General features: G+C 48.0%; 1 protein-coding gene across 1 annotated transcript in view; it reads right to left on the reverse strand.

The window, feature by feature from the left end:
• Window positions 1-1,288: 1,288 nt before the first annotated feature.
• LOC125536955 (UPF0613 protein PB24D3.06c) overlaps window positions 1,289-26,939 on the reverse strand; it is a 48,885-nt gene continuing 23,234 nt past the window's right edge. Inside the window, exons 7-9 of the mRNA XM_048700249.1 lie at window positions 3,305-3,413; window positions 1,794-1,858; window positions 1,289-1,718 (exon numbers count right to left, since the gene is read on the reverse strand). Of these exons, the coding sequence (XP_048556206.1) occupies window positions 1,571-1,718; window positions 1,794-1,858; window positions 3,305-3,413 (322 nt within the window). The 3' untranslated portion in view covers window positions 1,289-1,570. The remainder of the gene's footprint in view (window positions 1,719-1,793; window positions 1,859-3,304; window positions 3,414-26,939) is intronic.

Consider the following 26,939-nt stretch of genomic DNA (forward strand, 5'->3'; position numbering starts at 1 on the left):
TCGCTCGAGCATGATGGTAACAACCTCATCTAGAAGATTGATGGTTCCGCACATGATGTATGGTTGCTGGATGGCATCTTCTAATCTCCTCTTCGACGGTTTGTTTGAGGGAGGCAAGGCCGTGGGCCAAAGAGCGTGGCGATGATCCCCGACCAACGAGCCACCAGGTCTCGGGTCGCGCAGCGGCCCGCTTCATCAACTCGCAACACAACACTGTTTGCTATGGCATTTGTTTGGTTCTAGGCAAGTTGGTGACTCCTCTTTGTTCGGCAAAGCTTCGGCGACAATAAAGTATGACAACGATGGTTGGTTGTCTTGCATTTGGGTTCCCCAAAGTTGTACTAATTTTTCATGGGGTCCTTTCTGCAAGATGTTGTGCAATGCTCTTCTAGTTGTCTTGGGGGTGTAAATATCTCACGGGAGGAGAAAAAGCATAGCTGATGATGAGCCTTTACATAGAACAAATCTCGAGCATAAACCACGGAAATAGTAGGCAGACATACGGTAAAAAACAAAGGAACAACTCGGTTAAACTTTGTCATCCAGAGAAAATGATGGATTTACAAGTGTACCAAAACATCTATTGATGCGAACTACAAGAAAAGGTATAGGCAAGTAATACTAGATCTAGGGATGAAAACGGAGCGAAACGGTCGGAACTAGGTGCCGCCACTTTTGTTTTCATTTTTTACAAAAGCAAAAACTAATATAGAAACCCTGAAAACAAATACGGAAACGAATACTAGCGGAAACAAAAATGGAGTGAATATAGCACGGACATGACCACAAAAGCGGAGTGTTCATCGGACCTAAAGATCCCTTAAACCAAAGACAAAAAGAAACAAGAAACCATTAATAAGGTGATTACTAAATATTATGAATATATCATTGACTATATAATAGGATATATGTCAGCAAATAAGATGATTACTAAATATTATGAATAAGCCGTATAGAGTAAGAACAGAGATGCAATGAAAAAAGATTTGTTTTTGTCATGAAGAAAGTACAATGGTTAAACGTCAAATGAAAAATGTACAAGATACTACTCCCTCCTTCCCATAATATAATACTCCCTCCGTCCGAAAATACTTGTCATCAAAAAGGATAAAAGGAAATGTATCTACATGTATTTTAGTTCTAGATACATCTATTTTTATCCATTTTGATGGTATTTTTGGACGGAGTATGTTATTACATCCAATATCATGCCTTGTGAAACATATAAAAAATATATAACTCCAGGGTGACATAATGAATCACAGAGGAACATTCTGCACGATTATGATTGCATAACTAACCATTCTGAATAGCCTTAAAAAAACAATTCTGAATAGACAAAGAGGAACATTCCAGAGATAGTAGCATTACAACTTACAATTTTCAAACAGTGAATCTGAATGTCCACAGATGAGCACGAGATCGAAAATCAAGTTCTAGACAAGGGTTTACGCAATAAAATAAATAGATCAGAACATTAGTACACAGAAAATTGGACCAATAAAACTGCAAAAATGAAAGATTCTAACAGGTAAAGGGGGGTAAAGATTGCATCATATGACTGCTGTATCTAGCTCCATGGATCGTCCCATCCTTTGGGTCCCTCCCTCTTAACAAAATCTACAATAACCTCGACAGCCTCTTGCACCCTGTTGGAAAGAGCATGGTTTCCCCATTTTATTTCAACTTTCTCTGAATCTCCAAGTGCACGACAGAGTCTGCAGTGAAACATGTAACTTGATTATGTTACCATATTGGATCTGTATTTGCTCCATTTAGGTTTAGATTTTCACCTGTCTACAAGTGCCTTCTTATCGACGTATTCAGGGACATACTCATCCGCCATTGAAAAAATAACCTGCGGATAAAACACTTACAAGATGTAAAATTCAGCAGCCATAAGAAGTCGGAAACTCGAAACTGAATTCATAATGCAACCATGCACAACACCAACGAAAGTAAGTCATTTTGTGCACTTTGCAGCATACACTTAAATTCACAACATGCATTGAGGCAAATAATTGAATTTTCAGAACACCGGTTCATAACCATTTAATCCAAATGCAGCTTAATTTCTAGTATCTTTGCATTGTGCCTTCATCTTATCTTAGAAATCAACTGTCATCTTTACATGTACACTGGTACCAATCCCTACAGATTCTAAGCTCCGTAGGAAGGGAGGCTTCTGGTGCATTGGGGCTGTGGTTAGCGCTTGTGGACCCACCTGTAAGTGGCTGGCTCATTCTGCTTTGTCAGGTCAGTATGTTGAGCGGTGAAAAATCGAGTACAAATGCCAAACTCCATACAAAGGGAGCTTTGTGGTGCATCAGGGCTGGACGTATCGCATGGCCCTGGCTGTCAATCCGTGGAGAGCTTGTGTACATCTGATGGGCCCACCTGTGGGTATGAGTGGCGTGCATGTAAGGCTTTGTGTATTATGTGTTGTCGCTCGTGGGGTTTCGGTTCCGTGGGGCGTGGGGAATAACCCATGTGGTTGGCTCATGGGCATAGGGCTGCTCTTTGTGGCATTGTGATTGTGCGGGAGGGCTGTAGAGGTGCTTTGTTGCTGAAGGGAGCGGTTTCCGCTACGCCGTTGACCTTCCGTGTGTCAGCACTACCTCTCATGTCCTGCTTGCTGAGGAGAGGGATCCGTTCATCAGCTGGGCAGGCCTAGGGCTGCATCGTCTTCTGACCTGAGGTTTGACAGGTAGAAGCGCAAAAAAAGAAGTGGACCCTATTATCGAAAAGCGGCTCGGCAAAGCGCACGTCCGCTTCTAGTATAAATGCAAGCATCCAACTGTCCATGTCATAAAAGATAAAGCAGGGACAAACATGGTGTTCAATACCTGATGAAATATTTTCTTAGCAAATGACTACTTAGTACTAATTTCCAAGATATTCATTTCTTATCTCCACAGAAGTCATGAAGTGCTTAAGAAAAGCACCATGGTATATTTGTGTTGTTTATCTACCAATAAGTCCAGCTATTTGAAGTCCCAGATACTGTCATCGCACATAAAAAGTCAATGACATGCAGAGATTGTGTAACTTCGTATAGGAATACTGATAGGTTCTTTAATGGAAAAAAATCCCCAAAAAATCTTTGGCAATATGGATGGTGAAAACCATTGATCAGCATAAAATTAAGGTCAAAAATCGTGAAAGAATCACAAAGCTCCCTGCCATCAGAAGAGAATGGACAACTTGAATATTATGTTTACTATCATTCTTGGCAATGAGATCACTGAAGAACTTCCTGTTTTTAAGTGATTTAACAAGGTCAAATAGTAAAGAGGAACAATACCAGGCACTGTGTGGTTGACATATGACCAAGTCTCTGCTTCAGCTGATCTTCACTAAGATCAGAACTGAACATATCGTCATCACCCATGTATGCACAAAGGGAGTGGAACCTACAGAATTTGTATGTATAATTAGAATAAAAGTCAATGTAAAAATCCCTATAGAGATCATATTAACTACTGCCAGATAGATCCAAAAAGATAAAAGATATGCAACCAAAATGTTTCGAGTTTGTGTCTCTCTTCCCTCTTCTGCATTGGCTTTTAGGGTATGTCGCAGGTGATGTTTCTTAAGCTAATTGGCATGTTTCTTGGTCGATGGTTGTGGATTTCTCAAGACACTACCATCGATGAGTCTTGTTGACGTTCAAAAATGAACTTTCAACTAGGGATATCCTTCGCAACGTGGTTACGGATGAGTCGGAGATGGTGCGTATGGCGGCCTTATAGCGAAGATCACCGTACACTCAACAAAGTGACACGACGATGTTTTTTAACTAGGTTCAGTTACCTTGTGGGAGCCCGACCTACGTCCTATGGGAGGGTCGTCGAGAGTGGTGCCTGGCGCAAGGAACACTTAGATGGAAGGGTCGTCGAGAGTGGTGCCTGGCGCAAGGAACACTTAGATGGGAGGGTCGTCGAGAGTGGTGCCGGCCGCACGGAACACTTGTCTCCGCTTTCGAGTCCCACGACTCCTGACTAATGGGACTTTCAACGTCCCTCGAACTCCGCATCTTGGCCTTCCTAACTCTCCTGAGAGAGCTAGACAGGGAGAGTGGCCTTCCTCTTGAGTTTACTCAAGACAGGAGTGACTTTTACATGCTCATGGGAGGCCATATAGAGCCTAGAATCCTTGACAAATGACCAAGGCTACCCTTGAAGTAAGGAGGGTAGAACTACATAATTTTGCATCCTTTGGCCCATATGCCTCTAGTTGGGCTAGGAGGTGGATTGTAGCACACTAAGGAGAGAATCCATACACTATTTGGAGGCTTCCTTGGTGTAACGCCCCGTCCAACCCACCGGTCACCCACCGTTGCCAACCACTACGCGTGGCTACACCTAGGATCTAGAGTGGCCCCACAGACCAACACTAGTCTTTCCTGCGCACTTTGTCCTCACTCGTGCGCACCCCGGATCAACTTCCTAGTCCATCACCCATCCTCAAATTGCCCCAAGCCAAGCACGCTTGACTTTGAGGTTCCTTTCAGATGGGTTCCCAGAAAAGAAGGTCCACCTTATTGATATTAGTTTATCATTCCTATTAAGCCGAGATGTCACGAATACCCCCACTCAAAGGAATCGACATCCCTGTCGACCCAGTAGGAATGTTCGCTCTTGGCACACATCTATGCGTCCAGTCCGGCACATGCGTCATGCCATGTGCCACGACGGGCCACACGCACCATGCACCACTGGCCCGCGTAGCTGACCCGCACACGCCCGTGTACCTGAGAGGGTCATCTATGATACCAGTTGTAACACCCCAGTTCCTGGTCGTTGCGCTTGGCTACCACCTAGGATCTAGACTAGCCCCACAAACCAACACTAGTCTTTCCTGCGCACTTTGTCCTTACTCATGCGCACCCGGGATCAACTTCCCGGGCTGGTCAGCCATCCTCACATTGCTCCAAGCCAAGCACGCTTAACTTTAAGGTGTTGAAGTCTATATGTGGATTGCCTAGCCCTTTCCATCAGTTCGGACTTTTGGTTGCGTTGGTTAGTGCATTAAGCTTAACATGGTATCAAAGCCTAAGATCTTGAGTTCAAGTCCTGGCTTTCACAATTTATCAAAAAAATGTTGTTGCCCCTCTCGCTGTCCACGTATAGGCCTCTTGAGCCATACCTCTGAGTCTATTCACGTGTTGACTTCCCCGCGTCACACGTGAGAGGGGGTGTTGAAGTCTGTATGTGGATTGCCTAGCCCTTTCCATTAGTTCGGACTTTCGGTTGCGTTGGCTAGTGCATGAAGCTTAACATAAGGTTCCTTTTAGATGGGCTCCCGGAAGAGAAGGTGCACCTTATTGATATTAGTAGTCAATCATTCCTATTAAGCCGGGATTTTCATGGAGATATATTCGTCCTCAGAAATATTTGTGGGAATGCGGGCCCCTTCCGCAAGTTTTATAGCCATATTTGACTAGAAAATACCTTGCAGGAATTTTACATAGTCGGATTGGATTCCCAAAACATCTTGTGGGAATTCGGGGCATCTTGGAAATTTTTATGGAGTCAAGAACGACTCCTAACATACTTTGCAAGAATTATTGACCCATCTACCACATATTCCCATCTTTGAAGAATATGCTATGGGAACATGGAGCTCGACCATGGTGACCCCGCGCTTGGCATAGTCCAGTACTATCAGGTACAGCTTGGTGATTTCCTTGCTGCCGGCCGGGGTGTACTTCGAGCTCCAGGAATTGCGCTTTCTTGGTGGAACCAGGGTGAAGGCCTCGATGAGTCAGGATATTGGCAGATTGCCGAGCTTGATGTGCCACTTGTTGGATTCGACCAACTCTCCGTCGAGGTAACTGGATCCGGCCACCTTGGTGATGGCGGCACCCCCGCACTCGCAGGTCTCTGTCACAATGGTCTGGAGCTTGACCGAGGAGTAGCAGCATCAAAGGCCGAAGGGCGGCTCGCAGCCAAGAAACAACTCGCACAGGGCCATGAAACATGTTATATGGAGGATGCCATTCGAGGTCAAATGGTGGAGTTGGAGGCCGTAGTAAGTGGAGAAAGTTCCCTAAAGAAGGATGAAGAGGGAACACCAAACCGCGAAGAAATGGGATAAAGCATACGTGCTCGCTGCCATGCGGGCGTGGAACAACCTCGGTGACGCCTTCCCCGTTCGCATTGGTCGTCACAACAAGCGACACTCAACGACTTCGGACAGCGGCAACTGCCCAGCTCGATGAGGTGTGTGAGATGCCCTTCGGTGGCAGTGGACGTCATTCGATTGCGCTTGGTGTCGGATGCAACCTTCAACTTCCCCTTGTTGTCTCGACACTCTTTGCCGGCGATTACCTTGCCCACGGAGGTGCCCCTCGGCCTCTGGGTCTTCCCTAGCTTGGGAGGCATGGGGGCAAGATTGCGTACGTGGGCAGTGCGAGATGGAATGAGTGGAAAGCTTGGAGATTGAGCAGCAGCAACGACGACAACAATGGAAGCGGAGCGCTTAAAAGAGAGATGGAGAAGAACAAAAAGGGCCAAGTGCAGAGACCCCTTGGTGGTTTTCCCTTATAAACACCAGACGAAAAGGAAGCGGTGCGACCTTGTCGTGACACGCAGCAGATTTAGCCTCCCAATTCCCAATTATCCCACGCTTGATGCGCGCGGGGATTGAGGCATTTAATAACGCCGGCGTCCGAGACGTGTCATCCAATACGAGACGTGTCATCTAGTCACGTCATAATGACTGATGGGACGTGGCTCAGATGGGCACCACGATCCCACACACATGTCACGTTGACTGACAGCCAACCTGACAATGGTGGTTCGGTTCGCCCTGTTGGACCAGCGCCCGGTCCGGTCCCTCCATAGGACCTGACCTCTAGCTTCAAAAAGATTTCACAAGTACTATACAGGAAATCGGCCTACGGAAGCCAGCTTCACGAGAAGACTTCACCGTGGACGGCTACATACACCGACAATTCAAGAATAGGGGAGCTTCATGAACCGACTTCCACTCTGACAAGCTAATAAGGCCAGTGCCAGCAGATCGACCCCAACCAAGAGGCAGTCAGATTTGAAGACTAGTTTCGGGGCTACTTACGATGTTACGGCCTAGGGGTGCCTCACCTTACCGGAAGCTGGCCTGAGTAGGCCAGCCTGGGTCCCCATAGGCCGGTTATGTCATGAGCAGATCATCCCGACCTAGGGCTCTACAATCGTAATGGGCCCAGAAGGCTTGGAGTACAAGACAAGGCAACCGACATCCAGTGGACTCCTTACCGACTTAGATCATGTAACCCTAGACCATGGTACCCATATAAGCTAGGGCTAGGCTAGTCAAATAGACACAACAGAACCCTAGAGCTTTGTTCAATCCCTCGATCTTTGTAACCCCTATACACAGATAATATACGCAAGCAGGAGTACGGTATTACCTCTTCTACGAGGGCCTGGACCTAGGTAAAACTCTGCCCTTGTTACCATCGGATCTACTCTTCTGGCCGAATACCCTATCAAGGAATCTACCAAAAAATACTCCAACAATGCTGCAGTTGCTACTTATGAGCACAGGTCTTGGACTATCAACAGGCTCTTCTCACTTATCATGATGAGTTGTTTGTCTAGACTCGGTGCTTTGATAATGATACTCATGCTGCAATTGTTCTCAGGGCCAGTGCTCTACCTTAGTTTTCCTCTGAGTTTATGGCCTCACTAACGTCTTCAAGATGTGGACCCATCTTCGATAGTGCTATTAGCCCTCTGGTGATGCCCAATACTAGTAGGTGGATCGCCACGAGCATGCTCTTAAGCAGGGTGACTCCACTATTGATGATTTCTACCCGCATTACTGGTTGTGCTTCATGCAAATGCTGCCATGTCGTTAGGTTAGACTTGGAGTTTCAGCCCGTCTACTAGTTTCATAAGGAGTTTGAACCGAGGCACGCTCAACTATTTGCTCATGGTCGTGTTCTCTTATGGGGGCACTTTCTGAGATTCGTGCTAAGGAGACTCACCTAGATGGTGTTGGTTTACTTGAGCTCCTGCTACGCCGCCTGCTGCACCAGCTCTTTCTCGCTCTAGTGCTCCGTCGCTCCTACCCACTCCTCCTGGTGGTGAGGGTCGCTCTCGTACTAATTGCGGCTACTGTAACAGAGATGGTCTCCCTGGGTCAGATTGCTTTAAGAAGCAGTTGCACCTGCGCAATAGGGAGCGCAACTCTTCTTCTGGGATCCGTGTTTTTACTCTGACACCCTCGGTTGTCTCTTTGACTGAGCAAGATATCTTTAATTAGCATCTGTTGCCGCTTCAGGTTCTTCTTCGATGGGTGCTACAGGTTCTATGGCAAATGTTTCCGACACTAAGGGATCACCATCTACACGGTCAGGTTTATCCCCGTGGGTTCTAGATTCTAGAGCTTCCTTTCATGTCTTTTGATTCTTCCACCTTGTCCTCTCTTAGATCTCTCGATTCTCTTGTTCATGTTCTCACAGCTGATGGTACACTTCTTTCTGTTGCTACTCGAGGCACTCTTACCACTTTTTTTTCCTAATGGCATATCCTGCCGTATTCTTCATTCTCTGTATGGCCTTAAGCAAACCCCTCATGCCTATTTTGAGCATTTCACCTTTGTGGTGATTGTTGTTGGTTTTCCGGCAAGTGTTCATGATCTTGCACTGTTTGTTCACATTTCTGCTAGTGGTTGGACTCTTTTTCTTCTTCCATATGTTAATGGCATGATCATCACCGGTGAGGACTTGAGTACATTGCCTTTGTGAAGACATGTCCTAGTGAGCAGTTTCTTATGTCTGATCTTGGCCCTCTTTCCTACTTTCTTGGGATTGAGGTTTCTTCTACCTTTGATGACTTCTTTATTTCCCAAGAGAAGTATAGAGACTCGGATGGGGCTCAATGTTCACCTCCGTGCTTCCGATGGTGACCCCTTGTCTAATTCGACGTGTTATCGGCATCTTGTTCAAAGTCTTGTCTATCTAGTTGTCACTCATTCGAATATCTCTATCATGTTCATATTTTGAGTCAGTTTGTTTTTGTTCCTACTTCGATTCACTATACTCACCTTCTTCGCATTCTACGATGTGTTCATGGCACGATCTCTCATTGTATTTTCTTTTCCCATTCTAGTTCGTTACAGTTTCAGGCCTATTTATATGCTACATGGGCTAGTGATCCTTTAGATCGCATTCACTTTCTTCTTACTGTGTTTTTCTCAGTGGTTCTCTCATTGCCTGGAGAACGAAGAAACAGAGTGCAGTTTCCTGGTCGAGTGCAGAGGCTCAGTTGCGAGCTATGGCTCTTTTGACAGCAGAGGTGTTTCTGTTATTACACCTACTCCCCTCTTGCCAGACAGTACAAGTGATATCAATATTGCATCCGACCATGTGAAGCATGAGCTCACCAAGCATATTAGTGTCTTGATGCTTCTTCCGTGTGCGCTCGTGTGCATGATCAAGTTATTGCTCTTCAGTATGTGCCTTTCGAGTTAAAGTTGGCGGATTTTTCTTTATGAAGGCCCAGACTACATCACATCATGGATTTTCCCTCTCTGAACTTAGTGTTGTGGATCCACCCTGAGTTTGGGGGGGGGGGGGTGTTAAGAGTTATAGTATGTTTCCATGTGTTGAATCAAAGAGGAGCTCACTCAGAGTTGTGCTTAGTGGCTAGGTGGTATGATGTGTGTGTCGCCTTGACTCCAAGCAACGCCGAGCTCATCTTCTAGGTCTACCACATGGGCTGGACCCTATGGGCCTCATCACTGGAGATGGGTAGGGCCCCTAACAGTTCAACACTCCCCTCAAGATGGGTGGTAGATATCTATCAACCCCATCTCATCACATGCCAAGTTACAGTCCTTTGTTCCTAGTCCCTTTATCAAGCAATCTACATTTCTGCTAGCCAAAGCTAATATAAGCAAGGCTGATGATCCCAGCATCAAGTTTCTACTTAATGAAGAAGCGATCAATTTCCACATGTCTTGTTCTATCATGTTATGGGATATTGGCACAAAGATATTCACTTCTCTGTCTAGGCCACCTCTATGCCAAGTAAGTTTTAGATTGCCCAAATCCTTTACCTCAAATTTCTTGCCCGGACACACCTTCATCCTCTTCATTTCCCCATCATCTCCAGTGATGATAATATCGTCAACATACACTGCAAGAATGGTGATCTTATCAGTGTGTCTATAGAACACCGTGTGATCACCATTACGTTGACCATATCCCATATCACAAATTGCTCATCTGGCATGCCCTCAACGATTGCTTCAGTCCATACAAGGATTCCTTTAGCCTGCATACCTTCCCGTAGTTTGTTCCATACCAACACCTGGTGGTATCTCCATGTATACATCTTCATACAAGTCACCATGTAAGAAGGCATTCTTGACATCCAATTGGTGCAATTTCAACCCAAAGTTTGCAGCATAGGAAACCAATATCCTTACTGTGTTCATCTTTGCCACCAGAGCAAATGCCTCATCATAGTCAACTCCAATAGTTTGACTATATCCTCCCGTGACCAATCTAGCCTTATACTGTTCCGCCTTCCCCTCAGGATTATGCTTCACAGTATAAATCCACTTACAACTCACTCCTTTCCTTTCTGCCGAGAATGTGGTTAGCACCCACGTCTTGTTTTTCTTCGGTGCTCCCAACTCCTCTATCATCGCTTCACGCCACCTCGGGGCTTGCTTTGCAGTCATCCAATCCTTTGGGATTGACACGGTTTATAGAGAGGCAACACATGCTCTATAGGAAGGAGACAAAGCCTCATAAGACACAAAATTACCTATGGCATGGTCATCAAAAACATCCTGCAGTAGAGCCTTCCTTGCCACTTTACCCTTCCTTACTACTTCACGTGTCCCCTTTCACAACGCAATAGACAGTTCCACTGTGTCCTACTCCCCTGCACTTGTGGCTCATGATTGCCTTGTTGCTCCCCTTGCACTTGTAGTTGTCGTCGTGAGTACACCAGGGGATTCTTCTGCCACCGGTACCAAACAGGCACCTGGAGAGTACCAATCAAAATTGTACCCACTATTGGCTGGACCTGAACATGCACATCATCATCAGTTAGTGCCCACAGAATCACCCTATGAGATGTAGCCTTCTCCCCCTCTTGACCATATTTCACAGAGTGTAGGTAGTCAAGCTCTCCAAACAACAAACCTATCAGCTCACAATAGAATGGCTCAGACTCCCTGAAGGTGACATCAATGCTGACAAATATGCGTTTCTCAGAGGTACAACAGCATTTATACCCACGCTAACTAGAAGAATAGCCTAGAAAAACACACTTCATTGCCCGCGGATCTAGCTTCCCAATAGAAGGTCGGTGATCTCAAACAAAACATATACTACCAAACAACTTTGGGGGAACAACAAACCTTGTTTCTCCAAACATCAACTCACACAAACATTTCATGCCTAGTATCCTTGATTGTGTCTGGTTGATCACGTATGTGACTGTCATAACGGCTTCACTCCACAAGAATTTGGGCACATTCATCGTATACAGCAACGACTAAGCAGCCTCAAGAATATGCCGACTCTTCCTTTCTGCCACTCCATTCTGAAGGGGAGATGTCTGGACATGAAGTTTGATGAAGAATAACAAGGAGACCCAAAAGGTGTTGTTCACATACTTTGTGCCATTGTCAATCCTAATCACCTACACCTAAAATTGATTCTTCATAAGGACATGGAAATTCTGAAAACAGCTAAACACCTCATTCTTAGGACACATCAAATAAATCCAGGTCATATGAGAATAACAGTCGATAAAGGTAATACAATATTTTATTCCATTCACTAACACGACTGGGCAAGTCCGTGCATCCGAATGAATAAGCATAAAAGGAGATATGCTCCAAAGCCCCTTACTCACATATGAGGCTTTTGTGTGTTTAGCATATTCGCAAGCATCCCATGTCAACTTGCCCTTGCCTATTCCACATAACATCCGAAAATATTCTAGTCATCTTGTCGAAAGATACATGCCACATCCTACAATGATGGATAATGATCTGCTTCTTCTTGTCATCCATGGTCGCAGCTGACACCGCCTGGTGCTAGTCCAGATCGTCTGCCTCATCTATCACTCTTGAATCATGCAACCGAACTTGTTAAGAATCACAGACAATCTATCTGATCAATCAAAGCACTCATCAAGAACGAATTGACAGGAAAAGATGGCACATGTAACGCCGAGCATAGGGAGATGGTCTTGCACTTTAGTGTTCCAACCCCTACGACCAGTTGTTTTGTACCATCGGCAGTTTGTATAGTGCCTATGTGAGTAGGCAGATGCTTGTTGTAAGACTCAAACACCGAATTTACCCTTGACATACCTAGATGCTCCAGAGCCTAGAACCCACTCCGAATCAGTTCTATGAAGCAGCAATTGTGGCCTTTTCAGTGTCACCTTCATTTGTATAGATAAAATGAGCCGAACTTGGTGCTGCTTGGCATTCAGTGGTAGCAACAGTTGTTGTTGTCCCTCTACCAATTTGCTCTACTTCCTTGCTAGCCACAACATTCCTAACCTCCTCAATGACCTCTACATCTTTGACATCCCTGATGAATGTTGTCGTGTTCATCATGCGAGCCACCCATGCCGGCGCAACGTCAAAGGACACTTCAGCGAAGGCCAACGTGTACGCAACATAGCTTCCTCCTTGATGGCAGCAAGCAAGGCATCCTCCAAGTCTCTGCTTGCCGAGGCACGCGGCCCCCAACACCTGCACCGAACTACACCTCCGCCTCCTCTTAGCACTTCATCTCCTACGTGCCTTCCTCCTTCCTCTGCGTCACACGAACATCCATTGTTCGGCCGCATCGAATCCATGACACTGGTCTTCTCCACCAAGTCGTTGAACGTTGAACACATACACAACCTCACCAACTGCCATCTTCCTTGATGCGGAGCATCCTAAGGTCATCACCACGGACATGTCATCATCACCCAAGACACCAAGTGGACCGATGACAAGAGCTCGTGCAAGAGCTATCACAACCGAGGTTAACTCTCTCCTTGTCGAACTTCCCTTCGAATCACATGAGACATGGCTACTATCTCAAATGGAGACACTTTGTGTGCTCAGGTACCAAAGAACCAACCATGGAGAAGCTAAGGAACAAGGCCAAGCAATGGCGGAGGAAGATCGCGAAGGAGAAGAAGGAAACGAGACAAGTCTGCACTTGCCCGGATGATCAGGACCCTGGTTCGGATGATCTGGCCAATGCCCGGACGATCCAGACCTCTGTCCAGACGATCCGGTTACGCGTCCCGAAGACACAGGAAGGCCAAGCCCGAAGCCGGATCATCCATGACCCCGCATGGATCATCTGGAAGAAGCATGGACGTCCGGACAAGGTCCCAGACATCCAGCCTGACGACTGCTGATTCAACCCTGCCGGACCATCCGGGTGACTACCCAGATCATCCGAGTACCCACCCTGACGTCCGGCCTTGCCTGCGCGCAAACCGGCCATGTGGCCATGCATCTCCCCAACTACCTCTATTCCGTCCTAGACTATAAATAGACCTTCCCCTCCTTTTTCTAGGGTTAGCAAAGCATATGAGATGAACTAGAGAGTTTTGCTCCTTACCATACCTCTCCCATGGAGACCAAGGCCTCCTAGGCGAAGATCCTCCAAGTGGATATCAAGGCCTCCCTTTGTGGAGAAGACTACCCCCTTCAAGACCTCAACACTCCCAAGCTGGGAAGAACTATCTCCCCTTTTACTTTCCTCTTGTTGGATTTGGATCTTGAACCTTGTATGTGTGTGCATTTAGTGGATGTGTGTAACACCCCGGATATGACTTTCCCAATATGTATTCCAACTCTTGCCGTTTCCGGCCTTAAGTTATTTTATTTTCTCGGGTTCGGGTCTTTGTCTCCGTGTGTTGTTATCGTTGTCATGCTTCTCATATCATGTCATCATGTGCATTGCATTTGCATACGTGTTCATCTCATGCATTCAAGCATTTTCCCCGTTGTCCGTTTTGCATTCCGGCGCTTCGTTCTCCTCCGGTGGTCATTTCTACCTTTCTTTCGTGTGTGGGGATTAAACATTTCCGGATTGGACCGAGACTTGCCAAGCGGCCTTGGTTTACTACCGGTAAACCGCCTGTCAAGTTTCGTACCATTTGGACTTCGTTTGATACTCCAACGGTTAACCGAGGGACCGAAAAGGCCTCGTGTATGTTGCAGCCCAACACCCCTCCAATTTGGCCCAAAACCCACCAAAACCCTCTCCATCATCTAGAGCGTTCGATCACGATCGCGTGGCCGAAAACCGCACCTCATTTGGACTCTCCTAGCTCCTCCTATGTCTGTTTAAAGATCCCCCAAAAATCTCCTTCTTCTCCCACCCCCTGAAACCCTAAACTCCGCGCTCCGCCGACCGGACATGTCCGTTTCCGGCCGGACGAAGCCGCCGCCGCCGTCCGCACCAACCAGCGATTGACACCTGGCCCGTGGGTCCCCAGTTCGCCGCCGGCCCGCCCGGGCCCAAGGCCGGCCCCCTCCTCCCGCGACCGGGCCCGAGCCGCCGCGCCCCGCCCGTCGCTTCCTTCTCCAACGCCGGCGACAGAGCCACCTCGCCGTCCGACGCCTCCGGCCACCACGGCCATCGCCGGAGCAGCGCGCCGCCAGCGCCCGGCGTCTCCTCCGCGACCCCTCGTCGCCCGGCGACGGATCCGGCCGCCCCGCCGCCGGACCTCGCCACCCCGACCCGGATCCGGCTGCCCCGCGCCCTTACACCTCGTCGGAGCTATAGTGCGTCGCCGGAGACCTCGGTCCGCGCGCCGGCGTGAAACCCTAGATCTGAGAAGGGTTGACCTCTCTTTTCCACTAAGTCTCTAGTGATTTTTGCTCCTGTTCATCGCATCGTAACTTTGCATCCGTAGCTCCGTTTTGGGCATATAGCATATCAAAATGTTCGTCTCAGAGAGTACATCATTTCATTCCATTGCATCATTTTCATTTAAGTTTATCTTGATGTCCGAAATGCTGTTAGAAGAGTGCTACTTGAGATAATTGTCAGATCTGCTACTCCATTTAGATATTTGTCATTTTTGCCATGATTATTGTGTGCATGATATGCCCATGAGCTTTACATGTGTTTTGTTAAGGGTTTTACCATCTTTCCAGAGGTGCAACCCATGTATTTTTGTGATGTGTGTGGTGACTAGCACAAGCTTGCAAAGTGAGGCACTTGGTAATCCTGATTTCAGGGACTTAGCTTTTCAACTAAGTCCTTGACCTGTTTATCCCATATGGCCACATGTTCATGTTGTTTCCTAGTGATCCGTGCCTCTTTTGAGGATGATCAGTAAGGATGTTTTGTTAATCTTGTAGTGCTCTATCCATCCATGTCTTTGTTTGCAATTATGGAGCACCCTAGCTTGAGTCAATCGAGCTCTACTTTTGCTACTTCGTGAATCTGGGCAGATTGTCTACTTGTTAGCGATTTTGCCGATGATGTTGTAGTTGATCCGTGCATGCTATGTTATTGTTCTTGCCATGTCTAGCTTGCATTTTGTGTATTCTTGATGGGTGTATGCTTAGTTTGTCTTGACTTGCTCCGTAGTGAGTGCATCGAGCTCGTAAACATGCCTACTTGATATCTGTTTTCAGCATGCTCCAATTTTCACTAAGTCTGAGAACTGATTATGTTTTTACCATGTTCACATGCTTGCAATTGTATTTTCTGATCCCTTTTGGCTCAAGGTCACTAAGGGACTTTTGTTAAGCTCTTTGAGTAGCTCCATGCCATGTTTTACTTTGCCATGTTCAGGTCCTGTAGCATGTAGTTTTGCTGCTCCGAAGAGTGCTACCTGATCTGAATTTCCAGACAAGTGTTAATTTCACTAAGTCTGAGATCTGTTTACCATATGCATTTTTGCCATGCTTGTTTGAACCTGTTAATGGATGAATTGGCCGTAGCTCAGTGCTAGACTTTTGTTAAGCTTCTTGAATGCATCCCTGCCATGTATTTTGTTATCATATTTGAGTGCTGTAGCATGTTCATCTCATTGTATTTAGATGGCTACTTGCTGTAAATCGCAGACCGGTGTCATATTTGAATCGCTTGCCATTTCCAAACCGTAACTCCGATTCTGGTGTTCTTTATATCGTTTTCAAGCAATTTCATCTCATCTTTCCAGTGGCACACTTGGATTTCCAAGTTGAGGCCAGGTTCATGCATTCCTTGTCACATCTTGCATATGCATCCCGCATTGCATCCCGCATAGCATACCATCTTTGCATCATATTGTTTGAGCTTTGCACGTGGTTGATTGTGTCCTTATTGCTTGTTTGTCTTGTTTGGGTAGAGCCGGGAGACGAGTTCGCTAACGAGGAGCCCGTTGAGTTTGCTTTCGAGGATCCAGTCAACTCTGATAACTTTGCAGGCAAGATGATCATACCCTCGAAATCACTACTATCTTTGCTTTGCTAGATGCTCGCTCTTTTGCTATGCCATGCTACGATGCCTACCACTTGCTTTCAAGCCTCCCAAATTGCCATGTCAAACCTCTAACCCACCATGTCCTAGCAAACCCTTGATTGGCTATGTTACCGCTTTGCTCGGCCCCTCTTATAGCGTTACTAGTTGCAGGTGAAGATTGGAGACCGTTCCTTGTTGGAACTTTATTTACTTGTTGGGATATCATTATATTGCCATGTTATCTTAATGCATCTATATACTTGGTAAAGGGTGGAAGGCTCGGCCTCTCGCCTAGTGTTTTGTTCCACTCTTGCCGCCCTAGTTTCCGTCATATCGGTGTTATGTTTCCGGATTTTGCGTTCCTTACGCGGTTGGGTTATAATGGGAACCCCTTGATAGTTCGCGTTGATTAAAGCTTTTCCAGCAATGCCCAAACTTGGTTTTACCATTTGCCACCTAGCCTTTTTTTCCCTTGGGTTTCCGGAGCCCGAGGGTCATCTTATTTTAAACCCCCCCGGGCCAGTGCTCCTCTGAGTGTTGGTCCACCTCGTCAGCCGCCGGTGGCCACCAGGGGCAACTCTGGGCTGGCCTACCGAAAGTTTGGACAATCTGAGTGTGCCCTGAGAACGAGATATGTGCAGCTCCTATCGGGATTTGTCGGCACATTCGGGCGGTGTTGCTGGTCTTGTTTTAACCTGTCGAAGTGTCTTGAAGAACCGAGATACCGAGTCTGATCGGAACGTCTCGGGAGGAGGTCTATTCCTTCGTTGACCATGAGAGCTTGTCATGGGCTAAGTTGGGACTCCCCTGCAGGGATTTGAACTTTCGAAAGCCGTGCCCGCGGTTATGGGCAGATGAGAATTTGTTAATGTCCGGTTGTAGATAACTTGAATCTTAACTTAATTAAAATGAATCAACGATGTGAGTTACCGTGATGGCCCCTTCTCGGCGGAGTCCGGGATGTAGACACGGTGTTGGAGTAATGTTTGCGCAGGTTGTCCTCTAGTTTCTCGCTCGCGCTTTGCTTTCTCTTCTCGCTCTCTTTTGCGAACAGGATAGCCACCATATACGCTAGTCGCTTGCTGCAGCTCCACATATTTACATTGCCATACCTATTAAGCTTAAATAGTCTTGATCGCGAGGGTGCGAGATTGCTGAGTCCCTGTGGCTCACAGATTACTATTACACCAGATGCAGGGCCTGATGATTCCGCTCCAGGTGACGCGCTCGAGCTCAAGTGGGAGTTCGATGAGGACTCTCAACGATACTATGTTTCCTTTCCTGATGATCAGTAGTGGTGCCCAGTTGGGGGTGATCGGGACCGTGCCGCATGTTGGGTTATCTTTTATTTTGGCGCCGTAGTCGGGCCATGAGTGTTGGCATGATGTAATGTTATTTATGTACTTGATTGACGTGGCGAGTGTAAGCCAGCTATGTTATCTCCCCTTTTATTATCTATATATTACATGGGATGTTGTGAAGATTGCCTAACTTGCGACATATGCCTTCAATGCGATTATGTCTCTAAGTCGTGCCTCGACACGTGGGAGCTATAGTCGCATCGAGGGTGTTACAAGTTGGTAATCAGAGCCTTCCCCGACCTTAGGAGCCCCATTGCTTGATCATTTTTAGCAGCCGAGTTGTGTCTAGGTTGATTCACATCTTGGGAGTCAAATCACCCCCCCACACACACTTTGTAGCCTATTTTTGTTGCTTTTTGTCCCAACTCGAAAAACCCACCAAAAATAGCCCTCCCATTTTTTTTGTATTTTGTTAGTTCTTATGAAACTCCGCCTATGTTGTCTCAACATAGCCGGTCCCAATCCCAGGTAAAGGAGGAGGGTTGTGATAGGCTTGGCGAGCCAACGTAAAAACTCAGCCACCCTTATGGAGATGAAACCCAAAAGATTTTCGTTGGGGCGTAACCCTCTCAGCGACGCGCCACATCGGAACCCGGGTGTGGTGGAAAGTGGGCAAGGGCCGGGCCGTCACCCCCCAAGTGGCGCGCCGTATCTTGATCCGGATACGGTGGCAAGTGAGCGAGGATCGGGTCGTCGCATCCTTAGTGGCGCGTTACATCGGCGCCCGGGTGTAGTGGAAAATGAGCAAGGGTCTTCGCATTTGACTCGACGGGTGCGAAGGGTAAGGAAGCTAGCCGAGCCTAGGAGGATTCGCTTAGGTAGCTGGAACGTAGGGTCTCTGACAGGGAAGCTTCGGGAGCTAGTTGATGCAGCGGTGAGGAGAGGTGTTGATATCCTTTGCGTCCAAGAAACCAAATGGAGAGGACAGAAGGCGAAGGAGGTGGAGGATACCGGCTTCAAGCTGTGGTACACGGGGACGGCTGCAAATAGAAATGGCGTAGGCATCTTGATCAACAAGAGCCTCAAGTATGGAGTGGTAGACGAGAGACGTGGGGACCGGATTATCTTGGTCAAGCTGGTAGTTGAGGACTTGGTTCTCAATGTTATCAGCGCGTATGCCCCGCAAGTAGGCCACAATGAGAACACCAAGAGGGAGTTCTGGGAAGGCCTGGAAGACATGGTTAGGAGTGTACCGATTGGTGAGAAGCTCTTCATAGGAGGAGACCTCAATGGCCACGTGGGTACATCTAACACAGGTTTTGAAGGGGCGCATGGGGGCTTTGGCCATGGCATCAGGAATCAAGAAGGAGAAGATGTCTTAAGCTTTGCTCTAGCCTACAACATGATTGTAGCTAACACCCTCTTTAGAAAGAGAGTATCACATCTGGTGACTTTTAGTAGTGGCCAACACTCTAGCCAGATTGATTTCATCCTCTCGAGAAGAGAAGATAGGCGTGCGTGCCTAGACTGTAAGGTGATACCTGGAGAGAGTGTTGTACCCCAGCATAAGCTGGTGGTTGCTGACTTCCGCTTTCGGATTCGTGTCCAGCGGGATAAGCGTGCCAAAGTCGCTAGAACAAAGTGGTGGAAGCTCAAGGGGGAGGTAGCTCAGGTGTTCAAGGAGAGGGTCATTAAGGAGGGTCCTTGGGAGGAAGGAGGGGATGCGGACAATGTGTGGATGAAGATGGCGACTTGCATTCGTAAGGTGGCCTCGGAGGAGTTTGGAGTGTCCAGGGGAAGGAGAAGCGAAGATAAGGATACCTGTGTTAGAGTTATAATATAAGTCATGTACCCCTTTGTATTTATCCCGTTGTATGAGGGGTTTCCTGCATATGTTCCACGCCTGTACATGTATATATATATCGGCCTATGGCCTCATGGGAATACAAGTTGCATATTCCTAACATGGTATTAGAGCTAGGTCAATTTTTTGCACGCTGCAACTCGTGCTTTTGATCCGTCTGTTCGATCTCCTCTTCGTCTCTCGATCGAAGCAGGGGGCTCGTCCGCAGGAGCCCCCGATCTCCTCTCCAGCCGGCCGCCCCCGATCTCCTCTCCAGCCGGCCGCCCCCGATCTCCTCTCCAGCCGGCCGCCCTCGCTCTCCTCTCCAGCCGGCCGCTAGCAGGGCCTCTGCTGCCGGCCCCCGTCCCGATCGGGCGTCTTCCAGCCGCTCGGCTACCGGCCCGTCCCGCTCCCATCCAGCCGGCGCTCCGGGAGCTCGCCCAGCCGCCCGTCCCGCTCCCGTCCAGCCGGCGCTCAGGGAGCTCGGCCAGCCGCCCGTCCCGCTCCCGTCCAGCCGGCGCTCAGGGAGCTCGGCTGCTGGCCCGTCCCGCTCCCGCCGGCTTTCGCTGCTCCTGTAGCAGCGCCTGATTCCGATCCGTTCGTTCTCGTCGGATCTTAAAAAAAAATGTCTGCTGCATCGGGTTATGTTGCTGTCCCTCGCTGTCCGGTGCTCTTTGATGGTACTAACTACACCGAGTTCACTGGCTTCATGCGCATTCACATGCGTGGCATCCGTCTTTGGGGTGTTCTTTCTGGCGAGGTCTGCTGTCCGCCACGTCCAGTTCCTCCGGTGGCCCCTACCCCGCCAACTCCATCGGTTCTTCCTACGGATGCTAATCAGGCCGCCAAGGATGCGGCTAAGGTTGCTGATGAGGCTGCTGATCGTGCTTATGATGAGAGAGTTTTGGCTTATGAGGAGGCTCTTCAGTTGTATCATGGTGCTCTGTTTGCTTACACCCAATGGCTTGATGATGATGCTCGTGCTGCAGCTGTTCTCACTGCTAGTGTTCTGCCTCAGTTTGCTTCTGAATTTCTGGGTCTTTCTACTGTCTTTGAGATGTGGACCCGTCTTCGTGAGCGCTATCAGCCCTCTGGTGATGCCTTATACCTCTCTGTGATCCGCCAGGAGCATGCTCTTCAGCAGGGTGACTCTACTGTTGATGACTTCTATGCACAGAGTTCTGCTATCTGGCGTCAGCTTGATTCTCTCCGTAGTGCTGGGTGTCGTACCTGCCCCTGTTGCCAGGCTGTCCAGGCCAATTTGGAGTTTCATCACGTCTATGAGTTCTTGTCTCGGCTCCGTAAGGAGTTTGAGCCCCGGCGTGCTCAGTTGTTTGCTCGTGGCCGTATTTCTCTCATAGAGGCACTTTCTGAGATTCGTGCAAAGGAGACTCGCTTACGTGGTGCTGGTTTGCTGGAGGTTCCCTCTGTGCTTGCTACTCGTGCTCCTCCGCCACCTGCTCCATCGACCACTTCTCGCTCGAGTGCTCCGCCGCTCTTGCCCACTCCTTCTGGAGGCTCAGGTCGCCCCCGTCCACACTGCGCCTATTGCAACAATGATGGTCATCTTGAGTCTCAGTGCTACACGAAGAAGAAACACCTGCGCAAGGCTCGATCCTCATCTTCAGGGACTTCGTCGTCTACCTCGACAGCTTCAGCCATTGCTTTGACTGAGCAGGATATTCTGAGACTTAAGCGTCTGCTCGCGGCTTCAGGTTCTTCCTCGACGAGTACTGCTGGTTCTGTGACTGATGCTTCCCGCACTGAGCAATCACCCTCTACACAGTCAGGTACATCCCCATGGGTTCTGGACTCTGGAACTTCTTTTCATATGTCTTCTCATTCTTCCACTTTGTCCTCTCTTCGATCACTGGATTCTCCTATTCATGTCTTCACTGCTGATGGTACTCCACTTTCTGTTGCTAGTAGAGGCAATCTTACTACTCCTTATTTTGTTCCTGATGTTGCTCATGTTCCTCGACTTACCATGAATTTGTTTTCTGCTGGTCAACTTACGGATTCTGGTTGTCGCGTCATCCTCGACGTTGACTCTTGTTCTGTCCAGGACCGTCACACGCACACTCTGGTTGGGGCTGGCCCTCGCCGCCGTGATTCTCGGGGTCTTTGGGAGTTGGACTGGCTTCATGTTCCTTCTGCTGCCACCACCATCGCCAGTTCTTCCGCTTCTGTTGCCTCTGTCACTGGTTCCTTCCAGCAGTGGCATCATCGACTTGGTCATCTGTGTGGTTCTCGGTTGTCTTCTTTAGTTCGTCGAGGCCTTCTGGGGTCTGTCTCAGGAGATGTCTCTTTAGAGTGTCAGGGTTGTCGTCTTGGCAAGCAGATTCAGTTACCATATTCACATAGTGAGTCAGTGTCTAAGCGTCCTTTCGATTTAGTCCATTCTGATGTATGGGGTCCGGCCCCTTTCGCTTCGAAAGGTGGTCATAAATACTATATTATTTTCATAGATGATTTCTCTCGTTACACATGGCTTTATTTCATGACTTCTCGTTCTGAGGTGTTGTCTATTTATAAGCGTTTTGCTGCCATGGTTCACACTCAGTTCTCTTCACCCATTCGCGTTTTTCGTGCTGACTCCGCTGGCGAGTATATCTCTAAGATGTTGCGTGGTGTTCTTGCTGAGCACGGGACTCTCTCTCAATTCTCTTGTCCTGGTGCTCATGCTCAGAATGGTGTGGCTGAGCGAAAGCATCGACATCTTCTTGAGACGGCTCGTGCATTGATGATTGCTGCCTCTCTCCCGCCTCATTTTTGGGCTGAGGCCGTCTCCACATCCACCTATCTTATCAATATACAGCCTTCCGCTGCTCTCCAGGGTGGTGTTCCTTTCGAGCGACTTTTTGATCGTTCTCCCGGTTATTCGATGCTTCGCTTGTTTGGTTGTGTTTGCTATGTTCTTCTTGCCCCTCGCGAACGCACCAAACTGACCGCTCAGTCTGTTGAGTGTGTTTTCTTAGGCTACAGTGATGAGCATAAGGGCTATCGTTGTTGGGATCCTATTGGTCGTCGGATGCGTATCTCTCGAGATGTGACTTTTGAAGAGTCTCGTCCCTTCTATCCACGCCCATCTTCCTCGCCTTTTTCAGTGCAGGATATCTCTTTCCTCACTTTTCCTGACTCACCTATCACCCTCGCCGACACTGTACCTCTCCGTTCCACTTCCTCTCCTTCTCCACATCTCGTTGACTTGCAGCCACCATCCTCCCCGGTCTCTTCGCCTCGCATGTCACCGGGTTCTCCACCTTCATCTCCGGTGATTTCTTCTCCCAGTTTGTCACCGGATTCTACACCATCTCCGGTGACTTCTTCGTCGTCACCCCCTGCTTCTACCTTGCCGATTCCTCCTTCTATTATTCCATCTCTTCCTCAACATTACACTCGTCGTCCACGACCAGTTGATGCCTCTGTGGATGGGTCGTCCACGACCAGTCGATGCCTCTGTGGATGGGTCGTCATCTTCCTCTCAGCCTACTTATGGCTTGCATTCTCGTCCTCGTCCGCCTGTTGATCGCTTTGGATTTCCCACCGCTGGTGCTGCTGTTCTTGAGCCGACTTCTTACCGTCAGGCTGTTGTTCATCCTGAATGGCAGTTTGCGATGGCAGAGGAGATTGCTGCTCTTGAACGCACTGGTACTTGGGATCTTGTTTCTCTTCCTCCTGGAGTCCGTCCGATCACTTGTAAGTGGGTCTACAAGGTTAAGACTCGCTCCGATGGTTCTCTTGAGCGTCACAAAGCTCGTCTTGTGGCTCGTGGTTTTCAGCAGGAGCATGGTCGTGATTATGACGAGACTTTTGCTCCTGTGGCTCATATGACCACTGTTCGTACCCTTCTTGCCGTTGCCTCTGCACGCCACTGGTCTATATCTCAGCTTGATGTTAAGAATGCCTTTCTTAATGGTGAGCTGCGTGAGGAGGTGTACATGCAGCCACCACCTGGGTATTCTGTTCCTGATGGCATGGTATGTCGTCTTCGTCGCTCTCTCTATGGCCTTAAGCAAGCCCCCCGCGCCTGGTTTGAGCGCTTTGCCTCTGTGATCACTGCTGCTGGTTTTTTAGCAAGTGCTCATGATCCCGCATTGTTTATTCACCTTTCTCCTCGTGGTCGGACACTTCTTCTTCTTTATGTTGATGACATGATCATCACGGGGATGACCCCGAGTATATTGCCTTTGTAAAGGCCCGTCTTAGTGAGCAGTTTCTTATGTCTGATCTTAGACCTCTTCGCTACTTTCTTGGGATTGAAGTCTCTTCTACCTCTGATGGCTTTTTTATATCCCAGGAAAAGTATATCCAGGATCTTCTTGCCCGTGCTGCTCTTACTGACGAGCGCGTTGTTGAGACTCCTATGAAGCTCAATGTTCACCTCCGTGCTATTGATGGTGATCCTCTCCCTGATCCGACACGTTATCGTCATCTTGTTGGCAGTCTTGTCTATCTAGCTGTCACTCGTCCGGACATATCTTATCCGGTTCATATTCTGAGTCAGTTTGTCTCTGCCCCCACCTCGGTTCACTATAGTCATCTCCTTCGTGTTCTTCGATATCTTCGAGGCACGATCTCTCACCGTCTATTCTTTCCTCGCTCCAGTTCTTTACAGCTCCAGGCCTATTCGGATGCTACGTGGGCTAGTGATCCTTCCGATCGCCGTTCACTTTCTGCTTACTGTGTTTTTCTTGGTGGTTCTCTCATTGCCTGGAAGACGAAGAAACAGCTTGCAGTTTCCCGTTCGAGTGCCGAGGCTGAGTTGCGAGCAATCGCTCTTTTGACGGCAGAGGTGACTTGGTTACGGTGGTTACTTCAGGATTTTGGTGTTTCTGTCACTACACCGACTCTGCTTCTATCTGACAGTACAGGTGCTATCAGCATTGCACGCGATCCTGTGAAGCATGAGCTCACCAAGCATATTGGTGTTGATGCTTTCTATGTGCGTGCTGCTGTGCAGGATCAGGTTATTGCTCTTCAGTATGTGCCTTCCGAGTTACAGTTGGCGGATTTCCTGACGAAGGCTCAGACTAGAGCACAACATGGCTTTTATCTCTCCAAACTCAATGTTGTTCATCCACCATGAGTTTGAGGGGGGGTGTTAAGAGTTATAATATAAGTCATGTACCCCTTTGTATTTATCCCGTTGTATGAGGGGTTTCCTGCATATGTTCCACGCCTGTACATGTATATATATATCGGCCTATGGCCTCATGGGAATACAAGTTGCATATTCCTAACAACCTGGTGGTGGAATGATGACGTCCAGAAGGCGATTAAAGAGAAGAAAGATTGCTTCAGATGCCTATACCGGGATAGGAGTGCAGACAACATAGAGAAGTACAAGATGACGAAGAAAGCCGCAAAGCGAGCTGTTGGTGAAGCAAGGGGTCGGGCATATGAGGACCTCTACCAACGGTTAGGCACGAAGGAAGGTGAAAGGGACATCTATAAGATGGACAAGATCCGAGAGAGGAAGACGAGGGACATTGGCCAAGTCAAATGCATCAAGGACGGAGCAGGCCAACTCTTGGTGAAGGACGAGGAGATTAAGCATAGATGGCGGGAGTACTTCGACAAGTTGTTCAATGGGGAGAATGAGAGTTCTACCATTGAACTAGACGACTCCTTTGATGAGACCAACATGCGTTTTGTGCGGCGAATCCAGGAGTCTGAGGTGAAGGAGGCTTTAAAAAGGATGAAAGGAGGCAAGGCGATGGGCCCGGATTGTATCCCCATTGAGGTGTGGAAAGGTCTCGGGGACATAGCAATAGTATGGCTAACCAAGCTTTTCAACCTCATTTTTCGGGCAAACAAGATGCCAGAAGAATAGAGACGGAGTATATTAGTACCAATCTTCAAGAACAAGGGGGATGTTCAAAGTTGTACTAATTACCGTGGAATTAAGCTGATGAGCCATACAATGAAGCTATGGGAGAGAGTCATTGAGCACCGCTTAAGAAGAATGTCAAGCGTGACCAAAAATCAGTTTGGTTTCATGCCTGGGAGGTCGACCATGGAAGCCATTTTCTTGGTACAACAACTTATGGAGAGATATAGGGAGCAAAAGGACTTGCATATGGTGTTCATTGACTTGGAGAAGGCCTATGATAAGATGCCGCGGAATGTCATGTGGTGGGCCTTGGAGAAACACAAAGTCCCAGCAAAGTACATTACCCTCATCAAGGACATGTACGATAATGTTGTGACAAGTGTTCGAACAAGTGATGTCGACACCGATGACTTCCCGATTAAGATAGGACTGCATCAGGGGTCAGCTTTGAGCCCTTATCTTTTTGCATTGGTGATGGATGAGGTCACAAGGGATATACAAGGAGATATCCCATAGTGTATGCTCTTTGCGGATGATGTGGTGCTAGTTGACGATAGTCGGACGGGGGTAAATAGGAAGTTAGAGTTATGGAGACAAACCTTGGAATCGAAAGGGTTTAGGCTTAATAGAACTAAAACCGAGTACATGATGTGCGGTTTCAGTACTACTAGGTGTGAGGAGGAGGAGGTTAGCCTTGATGGCCAGGTGGTACCTCGGAAGGACACCTTTCGGTATTTGGGGTCAATGTTGCAGGAGGATGGGGGTATTGATGAAGATGTGAACCATCGAATCAAAGCCGGATGGATGAAGTGGCGCCAAGCTTCTGGCATTCTCTGTGACAAGAGAGTGCCACAAAAGCTAAAAGGCAAGTTCTACAGGACGGCGGTTCGACCCGTAATGTTGTATGGCGCGGAGTGTTGGCCGACTAAAAGGCGACATGTTCAACAGTTAGGTGTGGCGGAGATGCGTATGTTGAGATGGATGTGTGGCCACACGAGGAAGGATCGAGTCCGGAATGATGATATACGAGATAGAGTTGGGGTAGCACCAATTGAGGAGAAGCTTGTCCAACATCGTCTGAGATGGTTTGGGCATATTCAGCGCAGGCCTCCAGAAGCTCCAGTGCATAGCGAACGGCTAAAGCGTGCGGAGAATGTCAAGAGAGGGCGGGGTAGACCGAATTTGACATGGGAGGAGTCCGTTAAGAGAGACCTGAAGGATTGGAGTATCACTAAAGAGATAGCTATGGACGGGGGTGCGTGGAAGCTTGCTATCCATGTGCCAAAGCCATGAGTTGGTTGCGAGATCTTATGGGTTTCACCTCTAGCCTACCCCAACTTGTTTGGGACTAAAGGCTTTGTTGTTGTTGTTTGTTGTTGTTAGTTCTTATGAGATTTTGTTGTTTTTGATCCATGAATTTGTTGTTTGGCAAGTGGATCTAACCTTCCCTCACCATCCCTCACCATCCCCACCACGAAATCCACCCCAAAATCTGTCCAAGAAATT

The sequence above is a fragment of the Triticum urartu genome, chromosome 2 (genome assembly GCF_003073215.2).
Source record: "Triticum urartu cultivar G1812 chromosome 2, Tu2.1, whole genome shotgun sequence".
NCBI lineage: Eukaryota > Viridiplantae > Streptophyta > Magnoliopsida > Poales > Poaceae > Triticum > Triticum urartu.